General features: G+C 41.8%; 1 protein-coding gene across 1 annotated transcript in view; it reads right to left on the bottom strand.

Moving 5' to 3' along the window:
• The window catches only part of DENND2B (DENN domain containing 2B), a 99,229-nt gene that overhangs the window by 71,483 nt on the left and 10,621 nt on the right, over positions 1-17,125 (bottom strand). Inside the window, 3 exon segments of the mRNA XM_074149917.1 lie at positions 1-541; positions 544-567; positions 570-1,159. The exon segment at positions 1-541 is cut by the window's left edge and continues 2 nt beyond it. Of these exon segments, the coding sequence (XP_074006018.1) occupies positions 1-541; positions 544-567; positions 570-1,159 (1,155 nt within the window).

The following is a 17,125-nucleotide window of genomic DNA, read 5'->3' on the forward strand; positions in this document are numbered from 1 at the left end:
GGTGCAGGGGTGGACGGGAGGGGAGGAGGAGCAGCAGGTGTAGGAGATGGAGGTAGGCCATTGCTTGGTTTACTTTTGTGGTTTTTGTCTGCTTCATATTCAAAGGTGCGTTTGGGCTTGGGGACAGGATTCACCGCAGTGTTAGTTGGGCTTTCAAGGAGCAGTTTAGGGCCAGCCAAGTTTGCAGTTACCCCCTGTTTTGTCTTACTGCTTTTCTCGGCCTCAGTAGGTGTTTCTGGTTCACTCCCCAAAATAACACTCCCTCCTTTGCTATCACTTAGGGTTTCACTCAGTCCCTCCACAGTGTTCAGAGTCACAGACTTTTTTCTCCCTTTGTCAACACTGTAACAGCTACTTGGTAACTGGGGGAGGCCTCTGCCGGGCTGCTCTTTCAGTGCCTGCTCGATCTTCTGTATTCTGTTGAGCACGGCAGAGGACTCTTTCCTCACATGGCCCTTGAGGAAAGTGGCAGAAGGAGGCTCGTTCCTGCCTGATCTCTTTTCAAACTGATGACAGGAATCCCTGTCCTGCAGTTCCTCTCCTCCGTTTCTGGGTAAGAGCACTCAGAAATGTTCGGCTCATTCTTCTGAGCCCTTTGAAATCAAATGTCTTCTCACTGCAGGGAGAGGTCAGCACGCTGGGGCAGCTCTCACTGCCCGACCTCTCCCCAGCATCCCTCTTGTCCACACATGCACTCATCCTGGAGGATGGCTCCCGGCGGCACTCCCATTCTGTGATCTTCTGCCTGATGTCCAGCGCCTGGGAGCGGACACTCGCCCGGCTGAGGGAGAGGTTCCTCAAATTGGTAGCAGTGCCCAAGGATAGAGTGCTCCGGGCGAGCAGATGGCTCCCTATTGTGTCCCCATCATCAGCCTCCTTTGGACTCTCCTTTTGGTCCTCAGCCTTGAATACAGACAGCCTTTTATCCAAAGCACCCACACTGGTGGCTTTGAGAGGGTGGCTCGGGGAGTCGGTGTCTGATGGGCTCGTGGAGGTGCTTTGCAGCGTAGATGTGCGGCTACTCCAGTCCTTGAGGCGCAGTCTGGAGCTGGAGACTTTGGTGAGTCGAGTAGAGCGGCAAGAGTCCTCACTATCGCTCAGGGGGTAGGCTAGGCTTCTTCGCGGGGACAAAAGAGGCGGTGGAGAGACTGACTGACACCTAGAAGCAGAAAGAAATAAAAAATCAAGTCCTTGGGGAAACTAGAGTTATTTGCCAATTTTCTTCTGGCTGCAGGTAAAGCAGAGGATGTCTGCACACTGCAAAACCAGCCCAGCGCATCACTAAGACACCAAATACCATTCAGCCACAGAGTCAGGGGTTGGGGAGTGGCAGCAATTAACTGACGTCATTGATGAGCTGATGAGAGCAGAGCATTCAGCACGTCCAAAGCCAATTTTCTCACCTCTGACCCCCTGCTTTTCCAAGTTTCCTGAGTTTAAAAACAGCTGAGATTCTCATAGCAAACCATTGCCTTAAACACATCTACCACCTCCAGCAGAATAGCTCCCTGGCCTCCCAGATTAAGGAGTCCCTCTGCCAAAAAAGGGCACCGTCAGCGAGAAGATTCCCACTGCAACAAAACCAGGAAAGACTGACCAACAATGAGCTCAGTTTAGTTGCTGGTTGCAGTGAGCAAAGCGATTAAAAAAGATGTCAGTTTTTAATTCATAACATCTGAAGCAAAGCACCTCCATGCTCAGCCACTGTGGTATTTTAGCCACAGCATTTCAAATCATAAACTAAATAAAGCAGCAAAAGGAAGACCTGTTTTGTCTTTGGTCCAATGTTGTGGCCAACAAATTAAATTCTCCTTATCAAAAAGAACAGAAGTAATTTCTTATCAAAAGAATATCACAGTCTGAAAAAACATATTAGTCTGCCCACGATATGTGTTGAAGAATATAAATTATACAGAAAGGCCTCAGTGTTACCCTGGGAAAAAAACCCTTAGAACAAATTTTTGCCATGGTTTGCAAAATCAGCCATTGTTACTGGGGTTTTGTACACTGTTGCAAAGACCTTTTAAGAACAAAAAGACAAAACGAAATTAAACAACACATTATTCAGCAAGCTCATCACCAATGAGCCAGCAATAAGAAAATTAAGCCAAAACCATGTCAAAAAAAGGGTGTTTACTGCGCTGCCACAATACATACATACAGACCATAGCAGAAGTAATCATTACTCCTTTCTCATTTTGCCTTAGCAACCTTTCTGTTCCAAACAGTACAGAAACAAAATGAAAGACCCAAAAGTAATGCCTTGCATATGCAGTTAAGTTCCTGTTCTACAAAGATTGTGGACAACAAGTTGGGTTTTTTTTTATAAACTGTCCTGTACACATAAAATCAAAATGAAAGGACTATTTGACCAAAAGAAATCATGGGAGCAAATGCCCCTACTATAGCAAAGGGTGAAAAGATTCAGAAGATCCTTGCTGCTACATGGCTTTCTTCCCAACAGCCAGCCGATACCTACAGGCACAGATGCCAAATTCTGGGCATTAATCTGAAAGTCCAGAGCACTGAGGCAATTTCTGAAAAATGTACTTTGACACAGGAGATGTTTTCTTCTCCTTCAAACACATCCCCAAATCAAATTATTAGATTTCATCCTGTTTTCCTGAAGTGGATATTTTGCAAGCCAATCTCGGCAGTATCACAGAAGTGGAAAGTTATGGTCAGAAAAGGACAATGGTCAAACTACCACAAAAAGGAACTTACAACCTTTTTAGAGTCCTGTGATAGTCAAGCCTTTTGGCACAGAAGTTGCACTGCTTGGTGACTTCTGTTTCTTCCTTGTTTTGAAAAATAAACGTGCCCAGAGGAAAAGAGAGTTCTCAGGCCAAAGACAATGGTAGATACTTCAATAACTGCTAAAAGCTTCCTAATTTTAGGACAGAAAGGATACATGTCAGAATATACTCTTCTCATCCTAGAACTTAAATTTCCTGTTGTACTATACAGCTACAAACAAATGTCTTAAGAGATCTCAGAAGATCAAAAGCAGGTGATGAGTGGTTTTGGCGAGTTGTTGCAGCACAGAGTTTGTAGTGAATTACCTGGAATTACCTTGGCCTACATACCTTTACAGTGCCTGAAGATGTAACCTAAATCAGGTTACAAGCCTCCTCAGACTTGGTGGTGTGCCCTGATTCTTCGTTATTCTAGTCTGTCCTGTCTCCATCTCATTAGTTTAATATCACAAAGTCATAAATTTTATATTATTCTTAACACTTCTTTAGCTTAGACTTGAGATCATGTTCTCCTAATTCCTGTATGTCATGCAGGCCTGTTCCAGAGCTGCACTGACATTTCTCTCAATAAAATAAGTATCATCTGGTGGAAGCATGTTTTACATATAAAGACTACAGCTTCCACTGCGGCCTCTGAAACCGCATGTTGGCTAAATCCATTGTCAAGATTCAGGTAGGGGACAGGGACAGACCCTGCAAAGAGGCCATGTGGAATGCTTTAGCATGTTAAAACTTTTTTACTAGATTCTAAATGACAATCTGTATTGACAATAGCAAGAATAAAATACAAAATGACCGGGGTAAAGTCAGTAATGGGACAGCAGAGGTGAAGGACATGTTGACAATCCTCTCTCTGCCTCTGACTCACTATATAGAAATTGCCATAGGCATAGTCCCTCATCTCCTTAGACTCTAAGAAACATCTTTTCCATTGTTTTCACTGTCAGGAAAAGGTTTATTGACTCATCAGGAGAGGAGGAAAAGGGGAAAAGCATGATTTGCATAACCTGCAGAAGTTGCACAACATTTCTTCTTAGAGATATGAGCCATTCTTTTAAATCCCAGGTCCCTGGGTAAGGTAATTGCACTTAAGGCTCGATCTTGAAACCCCTGAATTCAGTTACAAAACTCCCACCCACATTCACTGTGCAAGATTGGGGCTGCAGGGCAACAGGCCCTCTGTAGGTCTATGCTGTTAAGTACTTGGGATACCACAGTTAAGAAAAAGATTCTGGTTTACATTGCATTACACTGTAAATCTAAGTAATCCAGATAGAAACTATAAGACTAATTCAACTAGAAAGAAAAACAAAACTTTGTCTGTATGGCTTCAGGCATGTGTTCTCTAAAAGACAGAGTCAAATAACTGAAAAAAAAAAAAAAAGTCCAAAAGTTGAGCAGTGGATAATAAAATGGTCCTTCCCCAAGAAATCTACTTCCATTAGACAATTATTTTCTTGAAGGCGCAATAGTTCCACAGACTTTAAAACTAGTATTATTGGACAGAGACAAATAATTAAATAACTTGCAATTTTCCATACAAAGATTGTAAAGCAAAATGTTTTTATTGAAGTTTTCTACATACACAATGATACATGCAACACCTTACAAAGCAAATCATTACACACGCATTCAAAATATTATGTATAAACAGCACAAATAAAGATTATGGGATCAAGTTTAGATTTCTTAGCAAGTTTCCTTGAACAGTGCCTTCTTTCTGGTCAATGACATTTCTTTGATAATACCAGCATTTCACAAAACAAATTGGAATATGTTGCTCCTGCCTATCTGATAAGGATTTTCTTCCAACACACAGCCTTAGGTGCGCAGCTCTCAAACCAACTGGCAAGTCAGCAGTGAATTGCAGTGCGAAAGGCAAATCGCCTGCCAAGCAGCCCACAATGTCTTCTAAACAGGTCACAGATAATGAAACTACCTTCGTGGTGGGACTTGTTGCTGCACAGTGATGGGAACAGACAGAATCTGAGAGGTAGTTTCCAGCCCTTTAGACCATGCTTAGCCTTGCTGCTGTGAGTTGTTCCCTAAGAAATCAGAATTACCCACACTTAGGAGATAACTCGTAATATCAGTCACACTCTGTAGGATTTTCAACTCTAGATACAACTGATCTTTAAATTCTGATTCAGTCTCTTCTCTCCAGCTTGCATTTTTCTCACCCAAGCATAGAAAAAACTTTTAATTTACAAAAACTGTAATTCTTCAGGCCCACTTTCAAATAAAGACTGGATCCCCAAGGACCAATGTATGTATTCATATTGTTTTCTCTAATAAAGGCTAGTATCAATAGGCATCTCCTTTCACCAGTTTCAATGAACACCTGTGGATAACAGCAGAGCTGTATCTCATCTGCACCAACAGAACAGAAACACTTGTCTGTGCGTAAAAGAGGGAGAATTTGCTTTCTGGAGATGACTCTGAAAGTGAGCAATACAAAATCAGTACCAAAAGCAGTGAGCCTGAAGTTTTGACCCAGTCGAGCAGAAGCACAGCCCCTGCCTGCCTCCATTGCCAAACATCAACTCCAGAAAAGAAAAATGGGTCCAGACAACTCCCACAAATTCAGGAGATAGCTTTCAACTACAGGAGGCAGCCAGAATGGTGGCCAAAGAGCTGGCTTTATAAGTCTTTTGGAAATCAGAGTACAGTGGATAATAAGAATGTGTATTTATTGAGGAGTTTGCATCCATGATCCACATGCTTTTTATAAACACTAATAGCAATATGAAGTTGCATTTCAGACCGGGGATTAAAGGCGACTGGGAGGGTGGTTAAGTGACTTGCCTTGAAAGAGTTACAGGACTCCTCGCTCCCGTTGCCCTGCTCTGACCTCTGAGCTAAGCAGCTCAGACTCCACAGCACTGGTTTAGCCCTCCTGAACAACAGGAGCAACTCCTCAGATCATCCTCTGCTGAGGAAAGATAAGCTGGCAGAAGCTGCTCAGTGATCTCAGTTTTGCAAATCCTGTCTGCCCTGTTTAAACCAACACTAACAGAATAATAGAACAGTTTTTGGCGCTCTGATCCAGGGAATTTCCCACTTCAACATGCTCATGCTCGAGAGCCCATTTACTGAAAAAAGAGCAAGAAACATGTTTAAAAAGGTACTGGGTCTTTCCAGGCTCCTGTTGATGAGATCCCATCATTTCACAGTAACAGTGATGTTTTGTGAGCTCACACAAAGTCACGCAGTGCTGGTTTTATTCCTCGGGACTTTCTCCCTGCTTTTGGTAGGAAAGTACTGCTTCCTTAGCATTTTATTTAGGTTTTCTGCTTATCCCTGATTTTTCTCAGGCCATTGTGCCATTTCATCAGGACAACCTAATCTGTTTTGGAGTAATGGTAATAACGTTGGAATCAGTTGTGACCATAAGCATGTTAGCATGATTGGGCTGCCACACAAGACTAGAGGCTTCTTGTTGCTCTAGCCAATATTTAAAGAGATTTGAAAGAAAAGCAACAGAAATTTCTCCTTGCAAGAGCAGCAAAACTAATTTTCAATATGGACACTAAAGATGCCCTGATTTCAGGTAATTGAGGATTTAACTACAAAATTCTCCAGAAATTTTTAAGAGAGAATACTCAGCTACAAACTTCCAAATTATTTCATATGATACTATGAATTAATAACATTTTATGATTAATGATGGTCTTCATTTCTTTAAATGAACCTCTCTCAAGCAAAAGATTGCACAAAAATGATAATTTTCAGATATCCATTGTTAACACTCCATTGGAAAGAATGGTAAAGCCCACACCTTTCTAGCATCTTGTTAGTCTTTACGGCTACTAAGCAAACAAAATAGATGTGTTCAGACTTGAGGATGAAAAAATGAAATTATCTTTATAACTCAATGTTGAAAACCCCCTAAATCTGGGGATTTTATTGTGTGCCCAGATGAGCTTATCTATGTCCACATCTTCAACCAGTATAAGCTTCCAAATAGTTGAAAGGCAAGTGAAACAAGAAACTCGGAGAACAACATATAGCTTATTGGATTCTTGGATTTTCAAAAGGGTGTTTTCTCCTATGCAAGTCTAACTCCTCACCACATTAAAAAGCTGTACTCGCATTTTTTGTATTCACACTAAAAATGGATCATTTTATGGGTGTAGACCTGGTAATTCCGGATGCAGTAACAAAAATGATGATGCACACTTTTTGAACAGAGCAAGAGGCAGAACGATGTCCACCTGAAAGCAGAGCCTTGCATGGTCAAACTAACAGAGTGATTCAGCAGCACAGAAAGGTCCCTTGGGTAAAGAGCAACTCCTACTTTGTGTCAGCCACCATGAGTGTGAATACTGGAATCCATCCTTCTCGGAGGAAGGCAAAGGGAGAGGAAAGCACACCCTGCTCGCCTGTTACCTGGAACCAACTGTACCATCCACATTTTAATGCACAGCTACTGAGAAAGGATGTAATAGCTTGCTATGGTATTAATTTCCATTGAACTTCCACTTGATTTGACATGGTAGGCAGAGGAGAGAAAATAGAAGCTCAAATTAGAATCAATGTTTCTGTATCATTACTTCTGTGACCTGGACAAAACAAACACTTTTGAAAAAGTTCAGTACCGACAGCTCCTTATAACTAGTATAGTTTCACGCCACCCTAAGGGCACTGCTGCCAGGAAATCACCCAGAAAATGAACACAAAAGCATTCTCCTGCCTCAGTCAGACACACGCTTGCGAAAGCTCCTGGTACGAATCAATACTTCTGCACAAACAAAAACTGAACACACTACTCCGGTACAGCAATCTTCCAGTCATGCCTCTTCAGGTGAAAAAAGCTGAGAAATTTGAAGAAAGCCAAAAAAACTTAATTACTTTGAACCAATGTTGAGGGACACTTCCCAAAAAATTCCCTCTTCCTCTCTCTATACAAGAACTAGGAGTCATTTCCTCTACGCTTCCCTCCAAAGAGCTGTAAGAAGTCCACTTTTAGCTATTTAACACTACCAGTTAGTTGTTTGGTTGCATTTTGAGATCAGCTATGAAACAAACCACAGAGAAGCAAAGATTCAGCATCATTCGCTTGTGACACTGTGCCATTTCCTTTCATTTCCTCACTCCTAGCTACGTCCTCACCAGTGGGGACAGAAAGGCAGTAACCAATGGCTGCAAAGCTCTCAGCAAGGTGTTACTGTAAGGCAGCAACAGCAAATGCTCAGGGGACAAATGCAGGTAGTCAGACTGGTCTAACTGGGTTACTGGGTGGTTAGCATGAGGGTAAAACGTACAACTATCACCAAAATGCGTGGTATGTAATGGCTTTGTTGTTTAGCTGAGATGGCCCAACAGGATCCCATGTACTGATGATACCTTGAGTTTTGACATTTTCTTTTCAAATATAAATGAAACAACTACCTTGTATATGGCATCAAAGAAGATGAGTTAAATCTTTCATTGTATTAATTGCTGCAGGAGTAGAAAAGGACTTAAAAATCAATGTTATTGTTATTCCTTGTAACTAGGGATTATGGGAACATTAAGACTAGACAAAAGGGACCTCCTACACTACTGAATTTAAATCCAATTTTGTTTGGCAGTAAACCTTTCTATTACAATATATTCTGCACTCTGGCATACAGTATTGTAATTTTCTACATAACTCAAGTAGATAACTACAGATGATATTTAATTATTTATCTTAAATCTAAATAAGAGCTTATGGTGAGTAAAGGAGGTGAACTTTCACACTCAGTGCTGGACACACAGTAGTAAGGTGGATTTTGAGCTGATTCAAGTTGGTAATGAGGCAAGTCATACAACTTGTCATATCTTGCCTCTTGCTCGGAAAGGAAAGTGACATAAGTGGCAACAGAACAACCCCTCTTCCACCAGACCCTTTATGATTTTTGAACTCTCACCAGGAGTATGGCTCAAAATCTCTGAAAATCTGCATTCCAGATAACCTCCTCCCTTTATTGTTGACTTTGGGATTGTGACAAAAACAAGACATAAAATACTTTCCAAACTGAAAAGTCAATTTGCATTAGATGACTGTTTGAAATAGGCTCACTCTCATGAACATGTGCTAGTGATGGAAAAGTCCCAGCATTTAGAGAGAATGAGGCAATAAAATCAAAGTGGATAAATATAATGAAATGTTTAAAGATAGAAGAAAAATAGAAACACCAATTATTTTTCTGTTTGTGCTTCTGAATTTTTTTCCCCCAAGGAATTTTGATACTTCCCATTTTAAAAAAAATTGAGACCATATCAGAACTAGTTACAAAATGATAGGCCACTAGGGCTGTGAAACAACAACAACAACAAAATCAAGCTCTGTGTGTCATTTTTAAAAGTTCTAGTTTCTGTGTTCCCAAGAAGTACTGAGTTAACATTAACAATCATGGGATGCATTCACAAGAGTGCTGTGGTGACTTCCTGCCTATAAAACCCCTCCAGACCCCTGGGTCTTTGCAGTTGGTTCATGAAGAGAAGTACAGAGAAACTCCACTGACTGCAGTTGAACTGTGTTTTTACCGCTTAGAAGCAAAACATCTGATTTACATCAGTGAAATTCAGGAGCCATTCTGCCAAAGTAAATTATGTGAAGTGGCAACTATGCTCTACAACTGTACCAAAAAAAAAAGGGCAAATAAATCAAAGCTGATGAGTCAGATCCTAAATACTTGAATTAGACTGGATCTGTAAAGAAAGGACAGCAAGAAAATCTGACAATGACTAATGACTGTAAGATAAAATGCGATTAATCAATGTGCACTAGGTACATGCATTGGCCAAGAAATTTCTAAGAGGGAAGAAGATAACAGGAAATTGTGAAATTATCTACACTGAGAGGGCTAGATTCCCTGCTACTCTAGATTTATGGCATTCTTCTGCTCTGTTACAAGGCAAGTGCAGGATGGTTTTCAAACAATGCCATGTTTAAGCATTTGACGACAACTTTCTTCTACAAATAATAGAGGAACCAACGAGGAAAGGAGCAGTGCTGGACCTTGTCCTCACCAACAAGGAGGGGCTGGTCGGGAATGTCAAATTCAAGGGTAGCCTCGGCTGCAGTGACCATGAGATGATAGAATTCAAGATTCATAAGGCAGCAAGGAGGGTGCGCAGCAAGCTGGCTACCCTGGACTTCAAAAGAGCAGACTTTGATCTCCTGAGAGATCTGATTGGTAAGGTAGCGTGGGAAAAAGAACTGGAAGGGAGAGGGGCCCAAAAAAGCTGGGTGGTATTTAAGGATTGCCTCCTCCAAGCTCAGGAGAGGTGCATCCCAAAAAAGAAGAAATCGGGCAAAATAGCCAGTAGGCCGGCGTGGATGAACAAGGAACTGCTGGACAAACTCAGGACCAAAAAGGAGGCCTATAGAGGGTGGAAGCAGGGAAAGGTAGACTGGGAAGAATACAGAGAAGCTGTCCGAGTCACCAGAAACCTGATCAGGCAAGCGAAAGCCCAGGCAGAACTAAATCTAGCCAGGGATGTGAAAAATAACAAGAAGAATTTCTATAGATATATCAGGGATAAAAATAAGACGAGGGAAGCTGTGGGTCCCCTCCGGAAGGAAACGGGAGACCTGGTCACCCAGGATATGGATAAGGCTGAGCTACTGAATGACTTCTTTGCCTCAGTCTTCACTGGTAAGGGCCCTAACCACACTGCCCAAGTCACGGAGGGCAAGAACAGGGGCTCTGGGAATGAAGAACCACCCACAGTACAAGAAGACGAGGTTCGAGACCTCTTAAAGAACCTGAAGGTGCATAAGTCCATGGGACCTGATGAAATCCATCCACGGGTCCTGAGAGAACTGGCGGACGAAGTTGCTAAGCCCCTCTCCATCATATTTGAGAAATCGTGGCAGTCTGGTGAAGTTCCCACTGACTGGAAAAAAGGGAACATAACTCCAATATTCAAAAAAGGAAACAAAGAAGACCCGGGAAACTACAGGCCGGTCAGTCTCACCTCTGTGCCTGGCAAGATCATGGAGCAGATCCTCCTGAAATCCTTGCTAAGGCACATGGAGAATAAAGAAGTGATTGGAAACAGCCAACATGGCTTCACCAAGGGCAAATCGTGCCTGACAAATTTGGTGGCCTTTTACAATACTGCCACAGACTTGGTAGACAAGGGCAGAGCGACTGACGTCATTTACCTGGACTTATGCAAAGCATTTGACACTGTCTCGCACGACATCCTGGTCTCAAAATTGGAAACTCACGGATTCGATGGATGGACCACTCGGTGGATAAGGAACTGGCTGGATGGCCGCATCCAAAGGGTTACAATCAATGGCTCAATGTCCAGGTGGCGGCCAGTAACGAGTGGTGTTCCGCAGGGGTCGGTACTGGGACCAGTACTATTTAACATCTTTGTCGGTGACATGGACAGTGGGATAGAGTGCACCCTCAGCAAGTTTGCTGATGACACCAAGCTCGGTGGCGCAGTTGACACGCTGGAGGGAAGGGATGCCATCCAGAGGGACCTAGACAGGCTGGAGAGGTGGGCTCGTGCAAATTGCATGAAGTTCAACCAAGCCAAGTGCAGGGTCCTGCACCTGGGACGTGGCAACCCCAGGCACAAATACAAGTTGGGTGGAGAATGGCTGGAGAGCAGCCCCGAGGAGAAGGACTTGGGAGTGCTTATGGATGAGAAGCTCAACATGAGCAGGCAGTGTGCACTGGCAGCCCAGAGAGCCAACCGTGTCCTGGGCTGCATCAGGAGAAGTGTGGCCAGCAGGTCTCGCGAGGTGATTCTGCCCCTCTACTCTGCGCTCGTGAGACCCCTCCTGGAGTACTGTGTCCAGCTTTGGAGTCCTCAACACAGAAAGGACATGGACCTGTTGGAACGGGTCCAGCGGAGGGCCACGAGGATGATCAGAGGGATGGAGCACCTCTCCTATGAAGACAGACTGAGAGAGCTGGGGTTGTTCAGCCTGGAGAAGAGAAGGCTCCGGGGAGACCTTATAACAGCCTATCAATACCTGAAGGGAGCCTACAGAAGAGCTGAAGAGGGACTCTTTGTCAGGAAGAGTGGTGACAGGACAAGGGGCAATGGTTTTAAATTGGAAGAGAAGAGATTTAGATTAGATATAAGGAAGAAATTCTTTACAGTGAGGGTGGTGAGGCACTGGAACAGGTTGCCCAGGGAAGTTGTGGATGCCCCATCCCTGGAAGTGTTCAAGGCCAGGCTGGATGGGGCTTTGAGCAACCTGCTCTAGTGAGAGGTGTCCCTGCCCATGGCAGGGGGGTTGGAACTAGATGATCTTTAAGGTCCTTTCCAACTCTAGCCATTCTATGATTCTATGAAGCCTTTTTCATACCCTCTGTTCAGATACGAATGATTACCCAAAGCACAGAAGATTGACTAGGCTGGGCTGCACCTTCCATCACAGGGATCAGAAGCTGACTGCACACAGAAAAAAAATCAAAAGCAAGAACTGAAATATTAAAGAGCTCCATTCTTTCTTTTCCACTGAAGTACAGTGCTCTTACACTGAAGTACAGTTTCATAGGACCATCTTTCATTTTCTTCTCAAAAAAAAATATTATTTAAATTTGAAAAATTGAAGTGCCCCCCACAGTTACTCTTTTCTCATCACATGTTCTGAATAATAATTTATGCAATAGATATTTCCACTGTTACATCGCCACTGTAACTTATTTTTATTATGTTCTGGAAACAGTCCAGCATGTTCAAGTCTCACCTGCTTTCTTAAGACCTTGGGAATTGTGCTGGAGAGAGAGTGGCAACACAGCAAACAACAGCATTTTCTAAAATCAGGCAGACTGCACAAGCTCTTATTTGTCTATTTGAGAATTGCCAGTCCTTGAAACTTGTTCTTTAGCAGCATGCCTCAACATGACCATTCAAAATCCCAGCACACATGGAAGCTCTCACCTTTGCTTTTTCAAAGCACGGGTGATTTTTCAAAATGCTTATTTATCTGCCCTGGAATCTCAAAACAATAAACTCTGTGGAACTAATTCTGCCACAGCTTTGCAAATCTCCTACGCTTACGTGCTCACAATTTGGGAAGGGTTAAAAATTATTTTTATAAATTGTGGTGCTTAGTTTTTAACATGTCTGATGCCATTCTGGGTTTGGTGACCTCCAAGTCTGGAATTCTGGTTTGGAAAAGCTGTTGTAAAATAGGTTTATCCCTTTTCTGCTCTGACAAGTCAGAAAACCTTACGAGGTCACTGTATACTTTACTGAAATACTCTGTTCCCAAAGGGAAAAGAACTGAACTGGAAGCCAAAAAGTCATGAGTCCTTGCTGCATACTAATCCAGAGCCAAGCCTCCTTTCCCTGCTTTACGCATAAATCAACTTCTAGGTCACACAAAATCCCACCAAAAGGACCTACGAATAAACATCTAATAGGGAAAGAAAAAGAATGGGAATTCAAGGCTCCATGCCATTTTTAACAACCATTCTCAACCTCATCTACTCAGAGAAGTTGCTTTCAGAATAAATACAAAATTTCTTTTTAGTAATAAGACTGGAGAATTGTGTCCTTGTTCTTCATCTTTAGCTTAATTTTCTAAGCTTCTCTCCTTTGTCCCTTAGAAGAGTGGACTTCCAACTGCCTAGATCTCCAAAGATCTCTGTGCCTAAAACTTGGATTATTTTTCCAGCATAATACAGGATATTTCCTCCCTCTGCGAAGTTCCCAGTCACTTCATTATGTGATGGCACCCCGACAGTTACCTGTCTCTCACCCATATGTTGATATTCATTGTGACCCTTGAAGATGGCCAAAACAGTTTTCTTAAAAAAAACGACACTTTTTTTTTCTTTTAAGAACAAGTCCAACATTCATAAGAGTTTGTAAAGAGGAGCACTAGTAATAACTAGGATTTTTTTTTCAGCATCTGAAAAAGCAGAAAAGAGAAGAACTGTTGATAACTGAAATATGACTTGTGGAGGTGCAGGAGCAAGAGAGAGGGAAGGAAACACACAGATGCTTCCTGCTTTCTCAAATACCAGAAATACATGCTCAATGTAATACTTCATATGTTCAGAAGAAACAGCTAGTACAGACTTGCAGCACAGTTTTGGTATCAGGACAGACTGAGTGTACAAAGAGCATTTCAGAAGGTGCCACTGCCTGACATGACTTATACTGACCTGTAAGTTGAGAGCTGACATCACTTATATCATTTTATAGAACCCATCCAAACCTATACAACAGACCACAGCTGCACCGCCTGACATTCACAGATACATTCTATGTTTTACGGATACTATGGTGAGAGAAGCAAAGGAGCATAACTACAGGTGAAATAACATAAAATACACATTAAAAGTTTCCCCTGTACATGTTCGTTGAGCATACAATGTGTCCCATCTTTGGAGGCTGCATCCTGCTTCTGAAGGATGAAAGATGTGAAGGTTTACAACCCTGGCCTCTCTTACCATCATAATTTTCTTTAGCAGCTCTGACCTTATGGAATGCAAAGTAAATTCCAGCTATGACAGACAAACATGACCCTTGGTACACATTACAGTGTGCATAGATTTGTACAGATTAAGAAGAAATTTAATATTTTGCTTGAATTTAAGAGGGAATTTTCTTCCAGCTTCACTGATGGCCCTTTTTCATTCACTTTCTTTAAATATCTCTGAATTAGGGTTTGATTTTCTTCTGGTTCATGTGAGCACAAATCAAGAGTTACTAAAGAGAAGTTGCTAAAGATGTAAACCAATGCGAAACTCCTTGTTATAGGAGGATTTAAGGCATTTACCTGGCACGAATGCACACTTATGAAAAACAAAGTTTCAGTCTAAGTAACATTTGCACTGAAAATTAAATTAGTTTACTATATCTGACCAGTTACTGTATGCTTCATTCTACTTTGTTTAGCTAAACAAGCCAGGAAAATAAGGAAATACTTTGGGCATATACACAACCTAGTGTCATATAAAAGGCTTTGCCAGCCAAGAGTTGTTGAAAGGTTTTTTTAGCTGAACATGGCTTTGAGAAAATCTTTGATCTTTGATTTATTCCCCAATCTGTGGGTGGACATCTATAAACTGAAAAAGGAAAATAAAAGAAAAATTTTTAAAAAAAAAAAAAACCCAAGCTATGACTTTCAATGTTTGTTGCTATCATAATTATTTACCTAAGAGTCCAGACAAGGCCAAATTTAACTTTGCAAAAGGCTACATCTGGCCTATATTCAGTTTCACTGAATATTAACAAAAGAGCAACCAGCGTGTGCTCAAGTACTGCACACACCAAAATTCAAAAACATGATCTAAAGGAAACTTTCCAAAAGATTCAGACATTGGCTTCTCTCTGCTTTTTACTGACCGTAACTGTCAACAGGAGCAGAGTTAAGTCAGGGAAAGACACTCCCCATCACTTTCTTCACCACAATCAAGGGTAACATAAACGTGTATATTACTCACCCAGCTGAAATGAGCCTCCCAGACCACATTTCATCACTACCCCTACAAGAGCTGTGGGATCTCAAGCCTAAATTTGGAATCAGGATAATATCTGGGGGGTTTATACATCCTTTATAAACATTATTCCCACAAGACTTAGGCTTCTTATAAAACTGTAGGTTTAGTTTTATGCTCTTCTGTTGGCCCATTAGGTTTTATAAGGCGCTGGCCAATGCATTTTTACTTTTCATATCTTATGAGAAAATTTGCATGTCTTATAACCCTAAAGATGAAAATGTTTTGCTACCACTGATGTGCAACAGGAATGCTGCACAGTAATAAGGAGCTGCAAGATTTACTTAATTTAGGGCAACTAAATTTTAACTTAGAGCAACTAAAAGCAAGTAGGCATTCCTTCTATCACTCATCCTTTCCTTTCAGGACAGAGCCAAAAATAAACCTCATGTCGCTACAGGAAAATACATAGATAGCATCATGCAAAGCATCAAGAAAATGAAAAAGTTATGGAGCAAATGAGGCAATACCAACATCTGTGTATAAGGCAACAAGAAAAAGCAACTAGCAACGTTTATAAGCTCATCAGCTGTGAAAATATTTGCTCTCTAAAGACTACAAAAACTAATAACAAACTCCTTGCAGCAACCCATGAGATCTCAACTAATGAATATTTGAAGCAACAAATTGAAGTCCAGATTCTGACCCTAAGTTACATCCCTCAGAGACCCGCAGAGTTTGGCCCACAATGCTGATTTTTTCTTGAAAAGCACAAACCCATAAGACTTCTGCTATTTATTCAGTGGAGAAAAAACTCAAGCTTTCTCATATCCCAGACAGTAAGTTTCTTAGAAAACATATTAAAAAGAAAAAAAATCAACCTGAAACCAGGCATCAAAACCAATACAACACACAAAAGTGTGCCAGCAACACTGCATTTAAGGCTGGGTTTTCCATCTCAGCAGTTGGTCAGCATTTAGAAAAGCATAGTCATTGTAAGCCATATTCAGCCTAGATATAAATAAGTATGGCCTCTCCCTAATGGACTAACGCTTTCTGTAAAATAAACCCAAATTTAGCTTAGCATGGCCAAAGTATGCACCCCAAGTATGCCAGCAAAAAGGGTGTCATTCCTCATACACACTATAATCCAGGGGCATATCAGGGGCAAAAGACAGCAGTGGCAGAATGCATGGGTATGAATACTGCATAACTTAAAAATCACCTTCAAGAATTAAAGAGGGAAAAATGGGATCTCAGACTAGACAAGAAACAAGCATTTAGCCAGGCAGAGAAATAAGGTTCTGTCTGAGAGCAAGAGAAGTAGGGGGAGAAGGGGAATAGAGGGGCTTAAAAAACAAGTTTTAGTCCCGCGAAGTCCCTTGTCCTATGCCAGAGCTGCATACTCTAGAAATTAAAGCTACTACTATCACTATCTTTAATAAGCAGAAAGCTGGTGACAACTATCCATCACTGCGGTTGTTTCAGCCTACCGATCCCAGAATTACTCAAGAAGCTTTTCCCACCTGTAAAGATGCAGAATGGAGACAAAGGAATTCCGTTCTCAGCCCCTCGTGTCCTGCTGTAGCCTCTGTGCTTCCTGAACGCTGCCTGCTTCACTTGTAAAGCAACACGGTCCAAGTGCGTTTTGTCAAACCTCTGTCCCTTTGTATGCTTAATGGGAGGAAACTGGCATTAATGTTTAACAAAACTAACAGTAGCAAAGCCTTTCTCTGCAATCAGACATGCTGACTTTGAAGGGACAGGTGTGTGAGCAATCTGGCAAGCCAAAAGTTTCCTCCTGGTTGCCCATGACTTAGCAAAAATATTGGTTTGTTTAGGTATTTATTTTAAAGTTGCAGGAAGCAACAGTTTATAATTCATTCCTGAACCTCTGAACAGAGGCAATCCAGCTGCCTGTTGCTAACAAACTCAAAGGAGTTGTATCAGGTACCAAAGCACACGAACCCAGAG

The sequence above is a fragment of the Numenius arquata genome, chromosome 6 (genome assembly GCF_964106895.1).
Source record: "Numenius arquata chromosome 6, bNumArq3.hap1.1, whole genome shotgun sequence".
Classification (NCBI taxonomy): Eukaryota; Metazoa; Chordata; class Aves; order Charadriiformes; family Scolopacidae; genus Numenius; species Numenius arquata.